The following is a 17,194-nucleotide window of genomic DNA, read 5'->3' as shown; positions in this document are numbered from 1 at the left end:
ATTTAACGTTTGTAGTAATTCTCTTTAAATTTAATTTTCAAATAGATAATAATTTATACACAATCATAATTAAATTAAATTAAATTAAATTAAATTAAATATGTTATTATACAGTTCTATTGCAATATTGATTAAATTAATAATCAAACTGAAAACTCTTTGACAAAAATCCCCAACTATTCATTTTTGGGTAAACTGGATATCCTTAAAAAATGTTTATCTTTAAATAGTTTATACTGCTTATCTGAGCTGAAAACTATCAGTGCTTCTGTTTCACTTTAGTTCTTTATAATCCAAGTCTTCATTGTTTTTTCTGTGTTTCAATTTATGATATAATAGTAATTTTACATTAAATGATGTATTTCTTAAATTATAATCCATCAATAATATATCCTATACTCTGTTCAAGTTAAGAAACGTAGTAGGTGGAGACTTAATTTCGTTAGGTCTCAGTCAGGCAACACCTGATTATCACCCCCACTCAGTTAGTTATCTATATACCCGTGCATTCATAAGTGGATGTTTCTTTCTTATGATTTAAAAATTAACTCCATAACACTCCCACCCTGAAAGGATATTACCTACTCATAGATCACTAATTATAGACCTGTAGAATTTCTTAGTCACATTTCTAAAGTGTTTTGAATCACTTGTGCTGAACTCTATTCAACTATCTTTCAATAACCCCGTAGTCATCTATGAACAACAAGGATTTTTGTCTTGATCAAAAGCTAACCTCCAAATGCAACATGTAATATCACATTTTGTGGTAAAATATTTTGTATCTTAGCTGATGGTTAGAAAATTGATGCGATCTGTACATATTTTGCTAAAACGTTTGACTCTGTGAATCACTAAGATAGTTTTGCTTTAAAATATTTTTCCTAAGTTAAGTAACCAGCTGCTATCACAGACCTCAATAAGTTGAGCTTTCTAACGCAAAATCAGGTAAATTCATAGCTATCGTTGAGTTCCCTTCTGCTCAACCAACTTTCCTAATTAACAAATCTTTAACATTACCTTATGCAATTGGAAAATAATGTATAATTTTTCAATGTTTTTTCTTTCTGGTTTAAATATACATATTTTGCATTAAGTATAATTCATTTAAAATATAGTAAATAAATGAATGGTTAAAAACTAAAATTATGAACAAAATGACTGTATTTTAGTATACATTTAATAACAAAAAATATTTATATATATTATGAGTAATATTTCTCTTTATTTAATTATATTGTAGGTGATTCAAATTGAGAAGGAGAGTACACAATAAGTGTAGGTACATCCAAGCTATAGCAATAAAACGCCAACAAATTTGTATTGAGAATCGTTATAAAAAATCAGTCTTTAAAACTGATGGTCAGAAAAATACTTGATATCTAAAGACATATCCCAGTAAAAAGTGCTTAAGCCAAGTGCAACTAGAAAACCAAAGTGTGTGTTTTGAGTTCATAGAAATATACCTGGAGAAGGTGAGGTTTGTGAACAAGTCGTTCTTAAACATCCCTTTAATTTTAATTTTGAGATGCCTCTACCGAATGATAGTATAAAATCAAATGAATGTATTCAAAATGTAAAAGTGCGGAATAAAAGAAAAATAAACTCAAAAATTGATCCATTAGAGTATAAAGTCATTGCATCTTTGTCTTTATTATCCGACGAAGAAGAAGAAGATCAGAGAAAGGAATTCGCCACCAAAAGTCAAAATGAAAAATTAATTGTTAAGCCATTTGCTCTTCCATCAAATTCAACAGTTATACCCACACCAATTAAAATATCATTAATATCTGAAGACGAAGATGAAGAAGATAAAGAAATTAATATAGCCACCACCTCAAAATTAGGTGACAAATCTGATGAATCTAAAATATCTGGTACTGATTTTGATCTTATTACAAGACAATCAGAAATGAAGGGACTTAAGCCAACTTCAACAAATAGAAAAAATGATTTACATCATGATATAGAATCATACATATATGATAAACAAATAGAAATTATTGAACCAGTTACAGATGATATTCATGAATTAAATGAACCTGGATCAATTGATTTTGATGCTATTTCTTCTGTTACTGAAGACGAAATGAGTGGGTTTATTAGACATAATTCACCAATGTTATTGAACTTAGAAAACCCTGATGAATTACCAAGAGCCATTAGTTATACAGTACAAGGCGGAGTGATTGAACAAAATGGTACTGAAGACGAAATGAGTGGGTTTATTAGACATAATTCACCAATGTTATTGAACTTAGAAAACCCTGATGAATTACCAAGAGCCATTAGTTATACAGTACAAGGCGGAGTGATTGAACAAAATGGTACTGAAGACGAAATGAGTGGGTTTATTAGACATAATTCACCAATGTTATTGAACTTAGAAAACCCTGATGAATTACCAAGAGCCATTAGTTATACAGTACAAGGCGGAGTGATTGAACAAAATGGTACTGAAGACGAAATGAGTGGGTTTATTAGACATAATTCACCAATGTTATTGAACTTAGAAAACCCTGATGAATTACCAAGAGCCATTAGTTATACAGTACAAGGCGGAGTGATTGAACAAAATGGTACTGAAGACGAAATGAGTGGGTTTATTAGACATAATTCACCAATGTTATTGAACTTAGAAAACCCTGATGAATTACCAAGAGCCATTAGTTATACAGTACAAGGCGGAGTGATTGAACAAAATGGTACTGAAGACGAAATGAGTGGGTTTATTAGACATAATTCACCAATGTTATTGAACTTAGAAAACCCTGATGAATTACCAAGAGCCATTAGTTATACAGTACAAGGCGGAGTGATTGAACAAAATGGTACTGAAGACGAAATGAGTGGGTTTATTAGACATAATTCACCAATGTTATTGAACTTAGAAAACCCTGATGAATTACCAAGAGCCATTAGTTATACAGTACAAGGCGGAGTGATTGAACAAAATGGTACTGAAGACGAAATGAGTGGGTTTATTAGACATAATTCACCAATGTTATTGAACTTACAAAACCCTGATGAATTACCAAGAGCCATTAGTTATGCAGTACAAGGGGGAGTGATTGAACAAAGTGGTACCATAAAACTATTTGTATCCAACAACAATAACATGTATTCGTTGGAGAAAAATAGGAATATAGTTAATGAAAATTTAGAAATTATAGATGAAATTAATAATCCGATTCCTCATAATCAGTATGAAATCAGGTCTAATGAATTCCATAGTTTAATAAAAAGTGATGTTGCAGAAGATACCTTAGATATAAAAGAAATCGAGAAACATGCTCAGGATGAATGGCCCGAAGTTAATGTATCTAATTTAACGGATAAAGGTTTGAATTTATCCATGAAAACACCTGAATTATTACCTAACAACATTTCTGGCATACCAGAGTCAAATAAACTCAGCGGCAATGACAATATCGTTGATGAAGACGATGATGATCCTTTTAAATTGGTGATAGTTGACAATGATGAAATTGAAACTGATTATCAAATGGATGCTGATTTAGTAACTATTCGCGATGAACCTAAGTCTTCAAATGAACACATACCAGCACAATTCCAAAGTCTTCAAAACTATTCACGTAATAAAAACCATTCAAGTCAAAATGAACTTTATATGGATAATATTGACGACAATGCAAAATCACCAACAATTAATAATAGAGTAATCGTTAAATCGGCAGCCAAGCGTTCCATTAATAAACCTTCAAATAATGATAAGCCCAAACAATTTGACTACGAAGTTGCAAGTACCATAGTTAAGCATAAGAAGCGAAAAACTATGGTGCAACCAGAGCTTCAATGTAGTGAAGAAAAAAAAGTAAAAAATCCCTTACTGTTCTTTGCTGAGATTTGTATTAAACAGAAAAAAATAAAAGTTTAATCAATATAATGGTTGTTGTTATTTTATTTAAATATCCTCAGTAAAATCTAAAAATTTATCTTTATTAGTTATCTGTAAATACATTGAAAATAATAGGTACATTAACTATATTTGCACAACAATTTGAATAATTCATTAAGTGATATTTTAGATACCTTGATCATTCAGAACTTCTGATACAACAACAGATAAGTTAAAGTTATAATGAGTAATGCCAATTGCAATTGACAGTATTGAGTATCCGGGACTGTTAAATTTGAGGTTAAATATTTAAACATTACAGTCTGATCAGTGGTGGCGCCAGGAATTTTAACTTTGGGAGGTCCATTGGTGGCCTTTGAAAATTTGGTAGAGCCAAAAAAAGTCCAACCGTGGTCTTTTTCCCATTCATAGGCTCAATATAGGGTAGGTGGATTATACACTATTGTAAAGATTGTGTTGCATACACTAAGTTTTCACATAATTATTGGTTTTCATTTTAATTGATAGTAGGTATAGGTATAGGTATATTACTTAATATTTACACACTTTAATATTAGATATCATTTTCAACAAACTTACATTAAAAATGTGTACTCTATTATAAATTTAAAGAATTTTTTTTCTCTTGTGGTTAGACAGCCTAGTGGTGGCCAAGACAAATTTAGGGAGGCCTTGGCCCGCCCAGGCCCCCCTGGCGACGCCACTGAGTCTGATAATTAGTCTGAAGGGGCTTCAAATATTTAAGAAATGTATGATAACAGCATAACGCGTAAACAAATAAATAATATTGAATATATTGTAATTTAAAAATAGATTATTTCAATAATAATGTCTATTTTATTTTCCATTGGAATTCCATGAGAAATTCCAATAATCCAGCTTATTATTATATTGTATTACTTCTAACATCTTTGAAATAGTTATTATCACAAAATCGAACGGTGGTAAAATTAAAATAAAGTGCTTGGATAGTATAACTAAATAGGATTGTTAACGCCGTCGTTCACAATATTGTATTATTAGTTATTATATTTCTAAAATACTGTAATATTAAAATAAAGCAACCAAATTTGAATAATAATATATGCAAATAAATGATTTTGTTGGGACATTAAAATAAAATATTATATCATTAAAAATATTGTTCTCTTAACTAAAATTTATCCAACTATTAACCAAAATTTAATTATTGTTTTCTGTGTTGGAATCTTAAATTTTTTAATGAATCTTTTCAGCCGTCGAACAAAAGAACAAGAGCTTGATAAAGAATTAGAAAAAGGTAATTAGTTTTCAAAGTTAATCTTTTTAATTAAATTTAAATCTTTAACAGTTGTTTACGAAATATTAGTTCACTTTAAACTAAAGTAAATGTTATTAAAATATGTACATAGAGATGCACTAATGTATATTATGTATTTATATTTACATGATTATAGCTATAGGCACATAAAAAAGGTGTACAAGTTGTCTCATAAATAATTAATGTTACTTTCCGGTTATCTTATTTTTTTGTTAAAGGTAAGACAAAATTTTGAGGAATCTTATATCGAAATTTCTTTTGTTAGAAATCAATAGAAAAATGTATGAATTTTTTAATTGGAACATTTTGGAGATTTTGATAAATTTTGTCAAAATTTAAACTTTAAATGCATATTAAACAAAATGATAGTGCATAATATGTATTTCTTATATCTTTAACTTCCATTAAAGATACTTATGAGGAACCTTGAATTTAATGTTCAAGCGTTTACATATTATAACTATTATTTAGGTTAAAAACATTGAATGCATTTATGGACGGGTTATCTTTCAATATTAATTTTGGGCCGTTTATCGGCCGACATACTCTGGCCAACAACGAGTATTACCAAACCCCTCTATATAGCCAAGAATTAAAACTAATGTTGGCTTCAGGTTCATAGTTACAAGCCCTTAGTTTCATTTTTTGACTGATGTATTATAAATATTGTTTTACTTTATTTTTCCTTTTATTAAAGCAACTTCTGTGCTTCTTTTTATGTTCACCTGACATTTTTAATTTGAACATTACTTTTATTTAAAAAAATTTGTGCATAACTATTTATAAAAGTAAATTTTAGTATACGATATAACTTTAAAAATGCAAATGATAATGATTCAATACTAGTAGTCAGTAGGGTAGGAACTAGAACCGTTTTACTCTAATACCAGTTTCGACAGAAGCCTCCTTACACTTGGAATTAATATATAATGCTCAGAAATATAGCAAGTGGTCTGCAAAATAATCGCAGTTTTAATTTTTTTTTTTAGAACAAGCCTTCCAATCTATATAATGATAAATGAATATTGTGTTTTGCTTCCTCGTAGTTCTCTCTCAGTAAAATATTTCTGTTTGTATTTGTTGTCATCGCAAAAGTTTTTAAAAATTCATATTAAATTATATATTGTGATAAACTTACAGTTATAATACAAATTTCAATTTAATTGTCAGTTAAAAATCTTTCATGGTTCCAGTGCAGCAACTACCAGTTGTTCAGTGTGTGTATTGGCGTATTGCATATCAGCCTCAAACCGATAGCCACCTGGCCACAACTCTATCACCAACAATCGGTGCAGTGTACCAATTAATTGTGTACCCTTGACTGTAGTCTTTTTCATTTAAGTAAATGAATAAAAAAAAATGTTCTACAAGCTTGATCATCCTATTAAAATTTGATACTATAACATTACCTATATATTATAATCATACAACATATTAGCTGATCCCTTGCACTTCGTTGCCCGTTAAAAATGTCAACTCCATAATATGAGACTCGCTTATCGTGATTATGCGAGCAGTATATTATCATTTATCATGTAAGAAATATAGATCTGCTGTGGATTGCGGACCCCGTTAGGTGCATACTCTACATGAATAATATTTTTTATTTTGATTGTGTACACGTCGATGAGCGGCTATATGCACAACTCAGCCACCATGGTAGGCAATCTGCGAAAATTTAATTTGATACATAATTAACTGATCTGCCCGATTAACGAATGACAAAAAAAAATGAATAAAAAAATACCTACTAATTTCTACTAAAAAGTTAAGAAACTTGGGGAAAATGAGTTATTAATTGGATTATTATTCCGAGTGCTTTCCGTTTTTAATTTGTACCTTTTTCATAGCCGGAGTGCGTCAGTACTCTTATAGACAAGTTATAATGTAGTCCGAACTCCGAAGATCAAATGTACATTATAATTACTTTATACTTTATGATGTTTACAATGATGTAAACTGCAACCTAACCTATTTCTTTCCTTCAAATTATCTGTTTGTAAATAAATATTAAATATACCAACTGAAGTTTGAAAAAAGTTTTTACGTAAAGCCACATAGGTCCCTACAATTGATGAGTGTTTGAAGTTTAGATTTGGACGAAGGCATTGAATATTCACTTGAGTATATCTCATAATAATTTTTGTTATTTTGATATAATAAAAAAAAATTAATCTTAGAAACTTAAAACATATGACATTTTCGAAGTATCTAAACTAATTTTAAACTATTTCAAAAAACAACTTTTAATTTTTAATATTTTTATGGTGGATGATAACAATTGTTTTACGATAAATTGATTTACTTACAATTGTATACATTTTACATACACATAAACAAAGTGAATCATAAGTTGTAACTTTAATAGAAATCTAAAAATATCAAAAATTCAAAAGCACAATTTTTTATAACCACCTGAAGTTAAAATATTGAAAATATCATAAATATTTGTAAATTTTACAATTATTAGTGTTGTTTGTACTTTCCCCAAGTTTATTCTGCATAATTATTTAAAATATTTCTTATTTTTAGTTACAATTGTTTTCCATGTTTTTTGGTCATTTTTACAATATTATACACATTTAAAAATTTTTAAATTGAGTATACACAACTAAAATCATATTATATTTAGAATTAATGAATTAGATAATATGTTGGCGTTAATTTCAAACTTTTACGAAGAAAAGTATCATTGGCTTAATATTTGAAACAAAAACGTATTTTAAAAGTATTTGGAATATTTTTAATGTATTTAAAATACTTTATTCTTAATACTATTTTTATTAAGCATTCGAATATACATATTTCAAACATTATTTTTCATGATTATTCGAATATTTATTTTAAATACCTTTTAAAAAATTTTTACCCAAGTCTGAGTTACTAAGCAAATTAAATAAATTCATCTATTATCTGACAATATAAATTATTGCGCCTCATAAGTTAATGAAGTTCGCCACGTCACTGCAGTGTACAAATGATTTTTATATTAATTATTTTCATTTGTTTTTGGTAATAATCACTTATAATAATATTGATATGTTATAATAAAAATCAAATTTTTGTTGATTTATTTGATCTACTTATTATTTATTTAGCCGATAGAAATTTTCTTAAAATTGAGATTAAAAAATTTAATTTAATTATTATTTATTTCATAATAATATAATAATAATGTGATGCCTTATGTTTAAAAATGTTAGTTACATTACTATGGATAAAAACAGTTAAACGAATTATTTATACATGCATAATATGGTACTCCGATTATATGAAAATTCCTAGTTCTGACATTTTATTGATTTTCTTATAAGGCGTATCTTGAACAATTGTCAATTAAGAAGAAAATGTACCTAACATAATTTTCTTCAAGGTAAACAGTTTGGCAAGTCAGCATTTCAAACAAATATAATTCATATATACATGAAGATATTGTTATAATGATTTTAGGGTGTTAAGAAGTTATTAACACTCGAAGCATTCAAATCGCAACCTACGTATAACCTAGTGTAGTGTGTGGTGGCCATAATAGTGCATACAAGACTGTAGGCTCCGGAATAGTCATGGTAAGATTTTTCACACATGGTTACTCATAAGTTCAAGGTTGACATTTCAATGCTGAGTTCCGGACTTACATATATTGTCTGGTAGAGTACTCCCGCAATTATAATAACATATTTCTTAGCAATTTTTTGGTAAGCCAAATAGCTTGGAAGTTTAATACAAGGTTCCTCACAACTCACAAGTCGCAAGTTAATAATACTGGTATAAAAAAAAGTTGAGTAAATCTACAAGAAATTTAGCTTGTTAGAACTGCTTAGAAGTTAAAATTTTGACGAAATCGGATATATTATCACCAGTAAAATAACGTTTTTATTGTTGTTGTAATTTAAAAGATGTATTTTATACCGAGTAGAATTTCGAAATATTTCACTGTAACTTAAATCATAATTTTCTAAACTCAATACATTTTTAAAAATATTTAGACTAAGTTTAAGACATTCATAGGAATTTGTACTGATAAGACATTTTAGTGTCAGTAAAAAACTTGAACAATTTATTGTTTGATATCACATGTCCACATTTTAGTTGTTCAAATAGCAATTTAAGAATATTCAAAATACATAGGAACGATTATTTTCATGAGTATTTTAAGTTAAAATGTTGAAAAATCACAAATATTTTGTAGTTAAAAATGTATAGAATTTTAATTTTTACAGCTACGACTTACAATTTTAGAATAATGTTCCTCAAGAGTATAATATTTACTGCAACCAGAATATCTAAAACTGAATAATCACAATAATAATTATTCTATAGACATTTAAAGTTTAAATTTTAACAAAATAGTATATTCAAACGAAGGACATAACAATCAAACGAAAATTATTTTGTTGTTATTTATAAATATTATACTTGAATACTTGAATATTTAATGTATGTTATCTATTATTACTTAGTTATTAATTGACTATGCTATAATAAAATACACAATATATTTTCCATGCATTCAAACTAATTTTGAGTTATTCTCCCTGTTTTACGTTATTTTTTTTTTTTTTTTATTTTTTTTTAACAGTTAATTTATTACACTATACATATATAATATAAATATTTAGGTACATCTCTACTGTTATAATAATAATAGTTTATTAATGAGATTCAAATGGGAAAAATTAATTCAACCTACCAAAAAATAAATGTCTTTAATTGTTATATAAATATGTAGTAATATTGGTTGACCGACTGTCTCCGCTTATAATTGTTTTTCGTATGCAACAATTTATTGTTTAACTCAATTTTAACATATCCTTTTAAGATCACAAAAGTTAGGTACCTACTAAATGATGAGCTACATTCAACATTTCAACACATACTAAATTTTACAGATGCATTAATTATATTTTAGAGTTATTTTATTTAAACTGTATATTATAGAAAACACGGTCGAGCATGTTGATGTTGGTGTTTAGCAGTACACTAGTATATACTAAATTATAGAATTCTTCAGTTTTAATTTGAATATTATATGTAGTTATTACTTACTTTTAATGATATTTTTATGTCTTAAGTATTTATAAATTTTGTACTTATTATTATTATTTTTTATTGTATTTTCAGTTATCTAAATTGTTGTGGATAACAATAATTACTCACGTATCATTGTGGAACTTTATATTTTCCCTATCTGAGAGTGTTGAATTGAATGAAGATAGTAAATTATTACGCAGTCGAGTACGGTACTCAACACGTATTTGTGATTGTTTGAAAAATGCACCACCAGCTGTTGATCATAATAACTACAAATCTTTACCTGATTCAGAAGGAGTTGTTAACTTTGAAAATCCGGGCTTAGCTAAGGATTTGAGTAAACAGTCATCATGTCACGTAAAAAGGCATGCTATTTTACGAAGCTATAACCGTCCTACACACGAAAATAACAAACCTTATAAACCAGATCTAATAACGAGCGAGTGGCAAATGAAGTCGGCACTTGTAAACAATGCAAATGGTGATTCGATGGTTCAAAAATCAAAAGTTGTACGTCTAAACAAAAATGTCATTAATTCACAGAATATGGTTTATCATGAACCGCTACATCATACTGCAGTACCACTTTTACAAAAAGGAAATCTTATTGCCAAAAATTCAAAACCCTCACTACTTCAATTAAGCTTACAAGATACGACGACCCAAATCAAATCATTAATTGCTGCACCAAAACATAAGCTAGTCGAAATAATATCAGATAAATTAGTCGATGGAAGTCTAGACAACAAACTAACTCAGCCGTCATTGACCCTTCCATTACCTTACAAATCTATTAAGCATTCCGTCATTAATCCATTAGTACGGCCAACTGAAAAACACAATAATGTTGATACAGCAGGATTAATAACTGAAAATAGCGACAAACAGAGTAATTCGTTAAAGCTGTCTACACTTTCACCTCATATATCGAATAAAGAGAAAGGTTTGATAACTGAAGACAAACCATTTTCTCCCCTTCTATCAATTAATTTAAACAAGCCGAAACTTGTAAGCGTATTGTATGACCGAAAAATACTACCTGTTGCTAATCGGCCTACACCGTCTCAGTTAATACAAACTCCGGCCATCAAACCGATACATATGCCAATTTTTGAGCAAAAAGAAGTATCGATATCTTCAACAAACGAAAGACCACATGTCAATATTGGTTCATCATCACAATATCCTAAAATAATCAAGAATGTCAATGCCGAATCAACGTCTCCACCAATCCTAACTGAAAAAGCGGTTTCAATACCTTTGTCATCTAAGAAACAACTGAAATCGATTGATTCGCCACCTACACAACAATTTATAAAGACTTCTGACACAGAAACGGTACACAAACCGATTAAAATCGAAAAAGACGTTTCTATATCAGCACCAAATGAACAAAAAACAACCGATAGTTGATTTACCACCACAAGTCACACAACATATAAAGACTCTAGAATTAGTAAATGGTGCCGTATGAGCAAAAACAACCAATAGTTAATTAAGTTTAAAAAAAAATGCCATGCCTATTACTTTATGTTTTGTTAAACATATTATTATCTATTACTGTTTGTTAATTTACAAATTAATAAGTTCAATACACTCATTTATTAAACATGGCTGAAACATTGTTCTTTATATTACTTTACTAAAATAAATAATTTGTTACATCACATGATTGGATAGCTAATTGCAAGTACATTATTTTGAACAGTGGCGGACCTAGGATTTTTTTGGAGGGACGGGGGGGCCAATATTTTTACATTAATGCATATTTTTATAAACACACTTATATAATAGTATAATGGTATTTTAAAATATATAATTAATTATAATGTATTATACGTATAACTTATAAGTGAACGCACATAAAAAAGTATTAAAATTAAAAATATTTGTGTCTAAAAATAATATAATTAAAAGTAAAGTTTTATAAAAGAAATTTTAAACGTCTCGAATGTTGTTCTGCAAACAAGTCTATTAATTCTTCTGGAAGTATATCAATTTGATGATGATTATTTAATAATGATAATCAGAAACTTGAAATTTGTTGTATGACAAGCCATTTTTAAACTATATTATAATACAAAATTACATATTTTATTAAGTATAATTCGTTGGGAAGGTAGATACATGTTTTATATTTTATTTATTTAACATTTGTAATTACAATTAGTTCAAGAATTATTAAGTATATTTTATGTGGAGCATACAATATTAAAATTGCTATTGTTCAGTCTTTGGTCTTCAACATTATGGATATCCATCTGTCCGGATCGTTTATCAATATAGATTTACGGTTCAACTTTAAAATAAAATATTAAAATGGTTTTTTATTATTATATGCAAACCAAAATGGCCAATTGGGACATATAGCTTATGATTTTTCAACTCAGTATTTTTAACGTTGAGTGTAAACAATAAAATTTAATAAGTGGTTAAAGATTTATTTTATATTTTGATTATTATTGGTTGTTTAAATATATTGAAAAGTAAAATAAAATTTTGTGAGAAAATACTAAACATAATAGTCATACACTATTATTCTGTCTAGATATTTACCATTTGATTTATATTCATCGTATCTTTTGTTTGTCTTCTCTAATATTTATCATTCCAGAATTGCTTATCATTGAAAGCAAACATTTGGATTTATATAAATCATCTGTGCCATCATCTGAACGATGAGAAGTATCTTGCCTTTGTCGTTCTCGATGATAAGATCCCTGAAGGCTATCTATTTTATTTTCACATTGGTCACATCGTCTGTGTTCATCTTGGTTGCAATTTCTTCCCAATTATTGATTTTTTTAAAAAATATGTTTACAATTTTTATCCAGGGGATCCCAAAGAACCCTTTTTTCTCTATACAACTGTATAAGTTACAAAGATTTGCAACTCTGATCACTCCATGTATGAAAATACAATAAGGTACTAATAAATTGATAAATAATAAAATAGTGCACACTTCACGGTTGACGCGTAATGCCGAAATGTGAAAAACTTGAACTCACGACAACATTTTATCGTATGGCTGCTACCAGATCGAACAGGTCCGCACGCGTATGAATAGTGTTCGTACATAAACGGAATTCATCTCGACCAATAATTCGTATGACCGTACGTCCGTGCGTTTTGGTGGAGACACGCTTTGACATATAATTATAAAAATAACCACAAGATAATCATAATATACCCAAACTAGTAATATGCATGATAAAAGAACATGGTATGATGACATTTATGTGATACGCATTCGTGTGACGTGGGCATCGCGCCGTTCAGTTACGTTATCATCAATAACCGTTATCATGAATTTTTATTAGATGTTTTCATTTAGTATCCAATTTTATATTTCCGTATTAAAAATTACAATATTATTGTTTTTAACTACAGTTAACCATTAACTGTTGAGGAATATTAAGATTTTAGTGATACCTGTATTAAAATTTATATTTTTTATTTTCTTGGTGTCCCAATGAATTTGTTTGAGCCAAATAGTTCTTAGCTGTTCATCTTTTGGAAAAGAATGGATATGCACCGAGGTATCCTTTATAATCCATTTTTTTTTTTTGCTAACGGTTGTACAGCCATAATACACGCAAACAGGCATGACGAAGGAATAACTAATAAACTTGTAGCATTAGCTTTACACAATAACTTATTCCGTGGTAATTAAGTTAAAAATCAAAAATATAGAAGATAATATTAAGATCTAATTTCTTTTATCATGATTAAGATAATAATTTAATAGTATATTAAATGATAGCAATTTACTATTTATTTTAGATAAATGATGATAAACTATTTAAAATTAATGCATTTGGGCGGGAATCTATTGACCAATCAAAAGAACCGTGATTTGTGTGCGCAGTCCGTCAATTATTTGGAAAATATGTCACTATACCATGTTCTTTTATCATGGTAATATGTATAATATTAATTTATATATTATGTACCACATTATGAAAGATAATAAAAAAATTATTCATCTTCTTTTTTCGTCTGAAGTAAGAATTTTCACAAAATTCGCTCAAATCACGAAAATTTGACAATTATTTTGAGTTACAAACAATAAAAATTTTTCATTAGTTTCTATGAGATTTGGAAATGTAATAAGTGAGTACAAGATACCTCATAAGTTTTCTTACCTTTAACAAAAATAAAAAAGATCTTTCGGAAACTCAAATTAATTTTTATGAGTTTTTGAACTACAATTTTTTTTGACATTAGATACTCCTCCGTAAATTAACGAATTCTCTTTGAACAATTTTCTTATTGTGTTTTAATTCAAAAACAAATAACTATAGATAATACCGATAATAACTATGTTTATTTTATATTTTTCTATACGCGATGAAAATTTTAAAATATTCTTCTTCGTTTTGAGTTATTAAGATATTTCAAATTTAAAAAATTTGCTGTCGTTAAGCGAAAAATCTTGAACATAAATAAAAGTTCCTCATAAGTTGTTAAAATATTAGTTGATATTTATTTTAAAGTTAGTTTTACATGATTGTTTTAGTCAAAATCGACTTATTGATTACAAGAAAATCCTGTAAAATTGTCATTCAGTTTAAATAATGCATTAAAATGTAGGTATAATATACAATTATTACAATTTCATAAAAGAAATGGGCTTAAAATAAAACACAGTACTATAATTATTGTCATACACACGTTTATTAGAAATACATTTTACTTTAGGTAGGTACTAGGTATTCTATATGACTATATAGTAGGTAAGTAGATATTCAAAATAATTATTTTATACATTTAAAAATCTGATTATGTTATATGCTTATACACTCTTTATTGTGCTAAATTACAACAATAATAATTATTTGTAAAATTTATAACAATAAAACCGAACATTTCTCTCTGTCGAATCAAGCAATAAAAAAAAAAACATAAAACATTAATAAATTAGTCAGTAGCATATCAGGCTTTATTTGCGGGATACACAATGGTTTATTTTTAAATTTGTATTATAACTCATAAGTCTTGATATCTATTATCTGCATAATATGTTTGTAATTATACAGATATTAGAAATATTATTATTTTTTTAGGTACTCATAAAAGCACTAGATTAATGTTTTTTGTACATTACATTTATTATATTGACCTGTAAAAGTTTAAAAAATAAATATATACCGCATGATTCATTTAACGTAAGACACTCATCGTCCAAAAAGTATCATGTTTTCAAAAATATTTTTTATTCTTATATTTTTTAAATTTGTACGCAATTGAATAATCAGTTATAAGTTATAACATAATTAATTTATCTAGAATATTTTTCTAAGTATTTCGATTTACAAAAATCGAATTTATGATGGGTAGTTTATGAGTTATAACTAGTAAGTTTTTAATGTTTTTATGAGTGGATTCCTAGTTGACCAACATTTTGTGGGATAACCGAGTATAACTTCACTCCACTTATATAAACTTTAAATAATTATAAGGTACTCACAAACTACTAGTCCTAAATACGATTTTTGTGTATCGAAATATTCAGAAAAATATTCTCCTTTGGAATATGAAATTAAAACTGTACGTTTTCGTTTATAAAAGTAAAAACTTAAGAATTGTTGATGATTATGTGTATATATATTTCAAAATGTGGTTTTTAAACTGCTAGAAATTATGTACAATCATTTAAAAAAAAAAAAAAAAATGCTTTTTGAAATAATAATGAGTGTTGAATCACCCGTTATATTCATTATTGATATAGATTGAACTTTTATGTCAGTGATGTGTGCTATATTTGAAAAAATAAAGCTAAAATAGATTCGAATTGTATCTGCATATTGTAGTCTCCCTAGCCTCTAAAAAGTAATGCCCGACTGAGTCCAGATCATTAGATATAATCCGTGAATCCTGTGTACTAAATCCTTAATATTGCTACTCTATATAAGATACAGGTACTCTAGAGACTGTACTATACTTTTACACATTAACAGCTGTAGTTTCATTGATTTTACCAGCTTTAATCAGTTTTGAGCTTTTCAGCAGAATTATAACATTTGAGATCCGACAGAACTTTTTTAACAACGTGTTATTCAATAGGTCCTATGTTTCTTCATAATATTGTGTTTGAACTTGAGCTTATATGAACTATCTACCTACCGACATTAATGTAGGTACATACCAAATCATGCAATACTTCTGATCATGACTAAATTGCCTAAAAATGTAATAACGATTTTTAATTATCAAACAATTTGGTTTTGCTACAATATTTTGTAGTGGCGGCTCGTGGTAGTTTGATGTGGGAGTGCGATAAAATGTTTTTTAATAATCAAAATGATACGATATGAATAGTATCAGTAATATCTCCTTTAGCTACTATCTTTAGACGTAAATATCTAACTCGTCGCGCTACAAATACAAAACCGCAGGTCGCGCGCCGCCGAAAATGTACGAGAATTATCGCACAATAATAATATAGCATAGGTAATACTCGTAATAGTCTTACCGCCGCCGCGACTCACAGCCCGCACCGTTGCAGTCCACAAATTGAACGTATGCTCGTCGCACTGTGACAAATACAACAGCCTCCCACAAATAGCCGCCGAAAATGTGCAATGAGAATTGTCGCAATATAATCATAATAATATAACCCGTATAACACATATTATTTATGTGCGACGCGGACTGCTGCACCATACAGTATACAGTATACACGTTAAACGCTCCAGCCTTCGTATAATATTTTTAGATTATTCTTTTCGTTAATTTGTATAATTACCGGATTAAGAAGATATTTTTCTTCAAATATTAATATTTTCCAATACAATTCTGAATCTTTTAAATTATTTTGAAAGAAATATAGTCATATACACTATCGTGATTCCTATTTAGTTTACTATTAGAAGTATAATTACAAATATAATTTTATTTTAAAAATTTACTCGGGGAGTGCGGTCGCACCATCACATCTTAGCACGAGCCGCCTCTGATATTTTGTACATATTATGTAAATA

The 17,194-nt window shown here is 28.1% G+C and overlaps 1 protein-coding gene and 1 pseudogene across 1 annotated transcript; both read left to right on the top strand.

The window, feature by feature from the left end:
• Window positions 1-1,260: 1,260 nt before the first annotated feature.
• LOC111040142 lies at window positions 1,261-6,501 on the top strand. The gene is made up of 2 exons (XM_022323901.1): window positions 1,261-3,869; window positions 6,374-6,501. Exons 1-2 carry the CDS (start codon window positions 1,529-1,531, stop codon window positions 6,499-6,501), a joined length of 2,469 nt encoding a protein of 822 aa, XP_022179593.1. The 5' UTR covers window positions 1,261-1,528.
• A 3,632-nt stretch (window positions 6,502-10,133) lies between these two features.
• On the top strand, window positions 10,134-11,685 carry LOC111040141 (annotated as a pseudogene).
• The last annotated feature ends 5,509 nt before the right edge of the window (window positions 11,686-17,194 follow it).

The sequence above is a fragment of the Myzus persicae genome, unplaced genomic scaffold, assembly GCF_001856785.1.
Source record: "Myzus persicae strain clone G006 unplaced genomic scaffold, MPER_G0061.0, whole genome shotgun sequence".
Lineage (NCBI taxonomy): Eukaryota > Metazoa > Arthropoda > Insecta > Hemiptera > Aphididae > Myzus > Myzus persicae.
Note: the sequence above shows the minus strand (reverse complement) of the source record. Positions and strands in the feature narration are given on the sequence as shown.

Excerpts from the sequence above, each read along its gene's own strand:
- LOC111040142 (XM_022323901.1), top strand. The coding sequence starts at position 1,529 with ATGCCTCTACCGAATGATAGTATAAAATCAAATGAATGTATTCAAAAT. Across the intron at positions 3,870-6,373 it reads ACTGTTCTTTGCTGAGATTT|TGCAGCAACTACCAGTTGTT; the intron begins GTATTAAACAGA and ends TCATGGTTCCAG.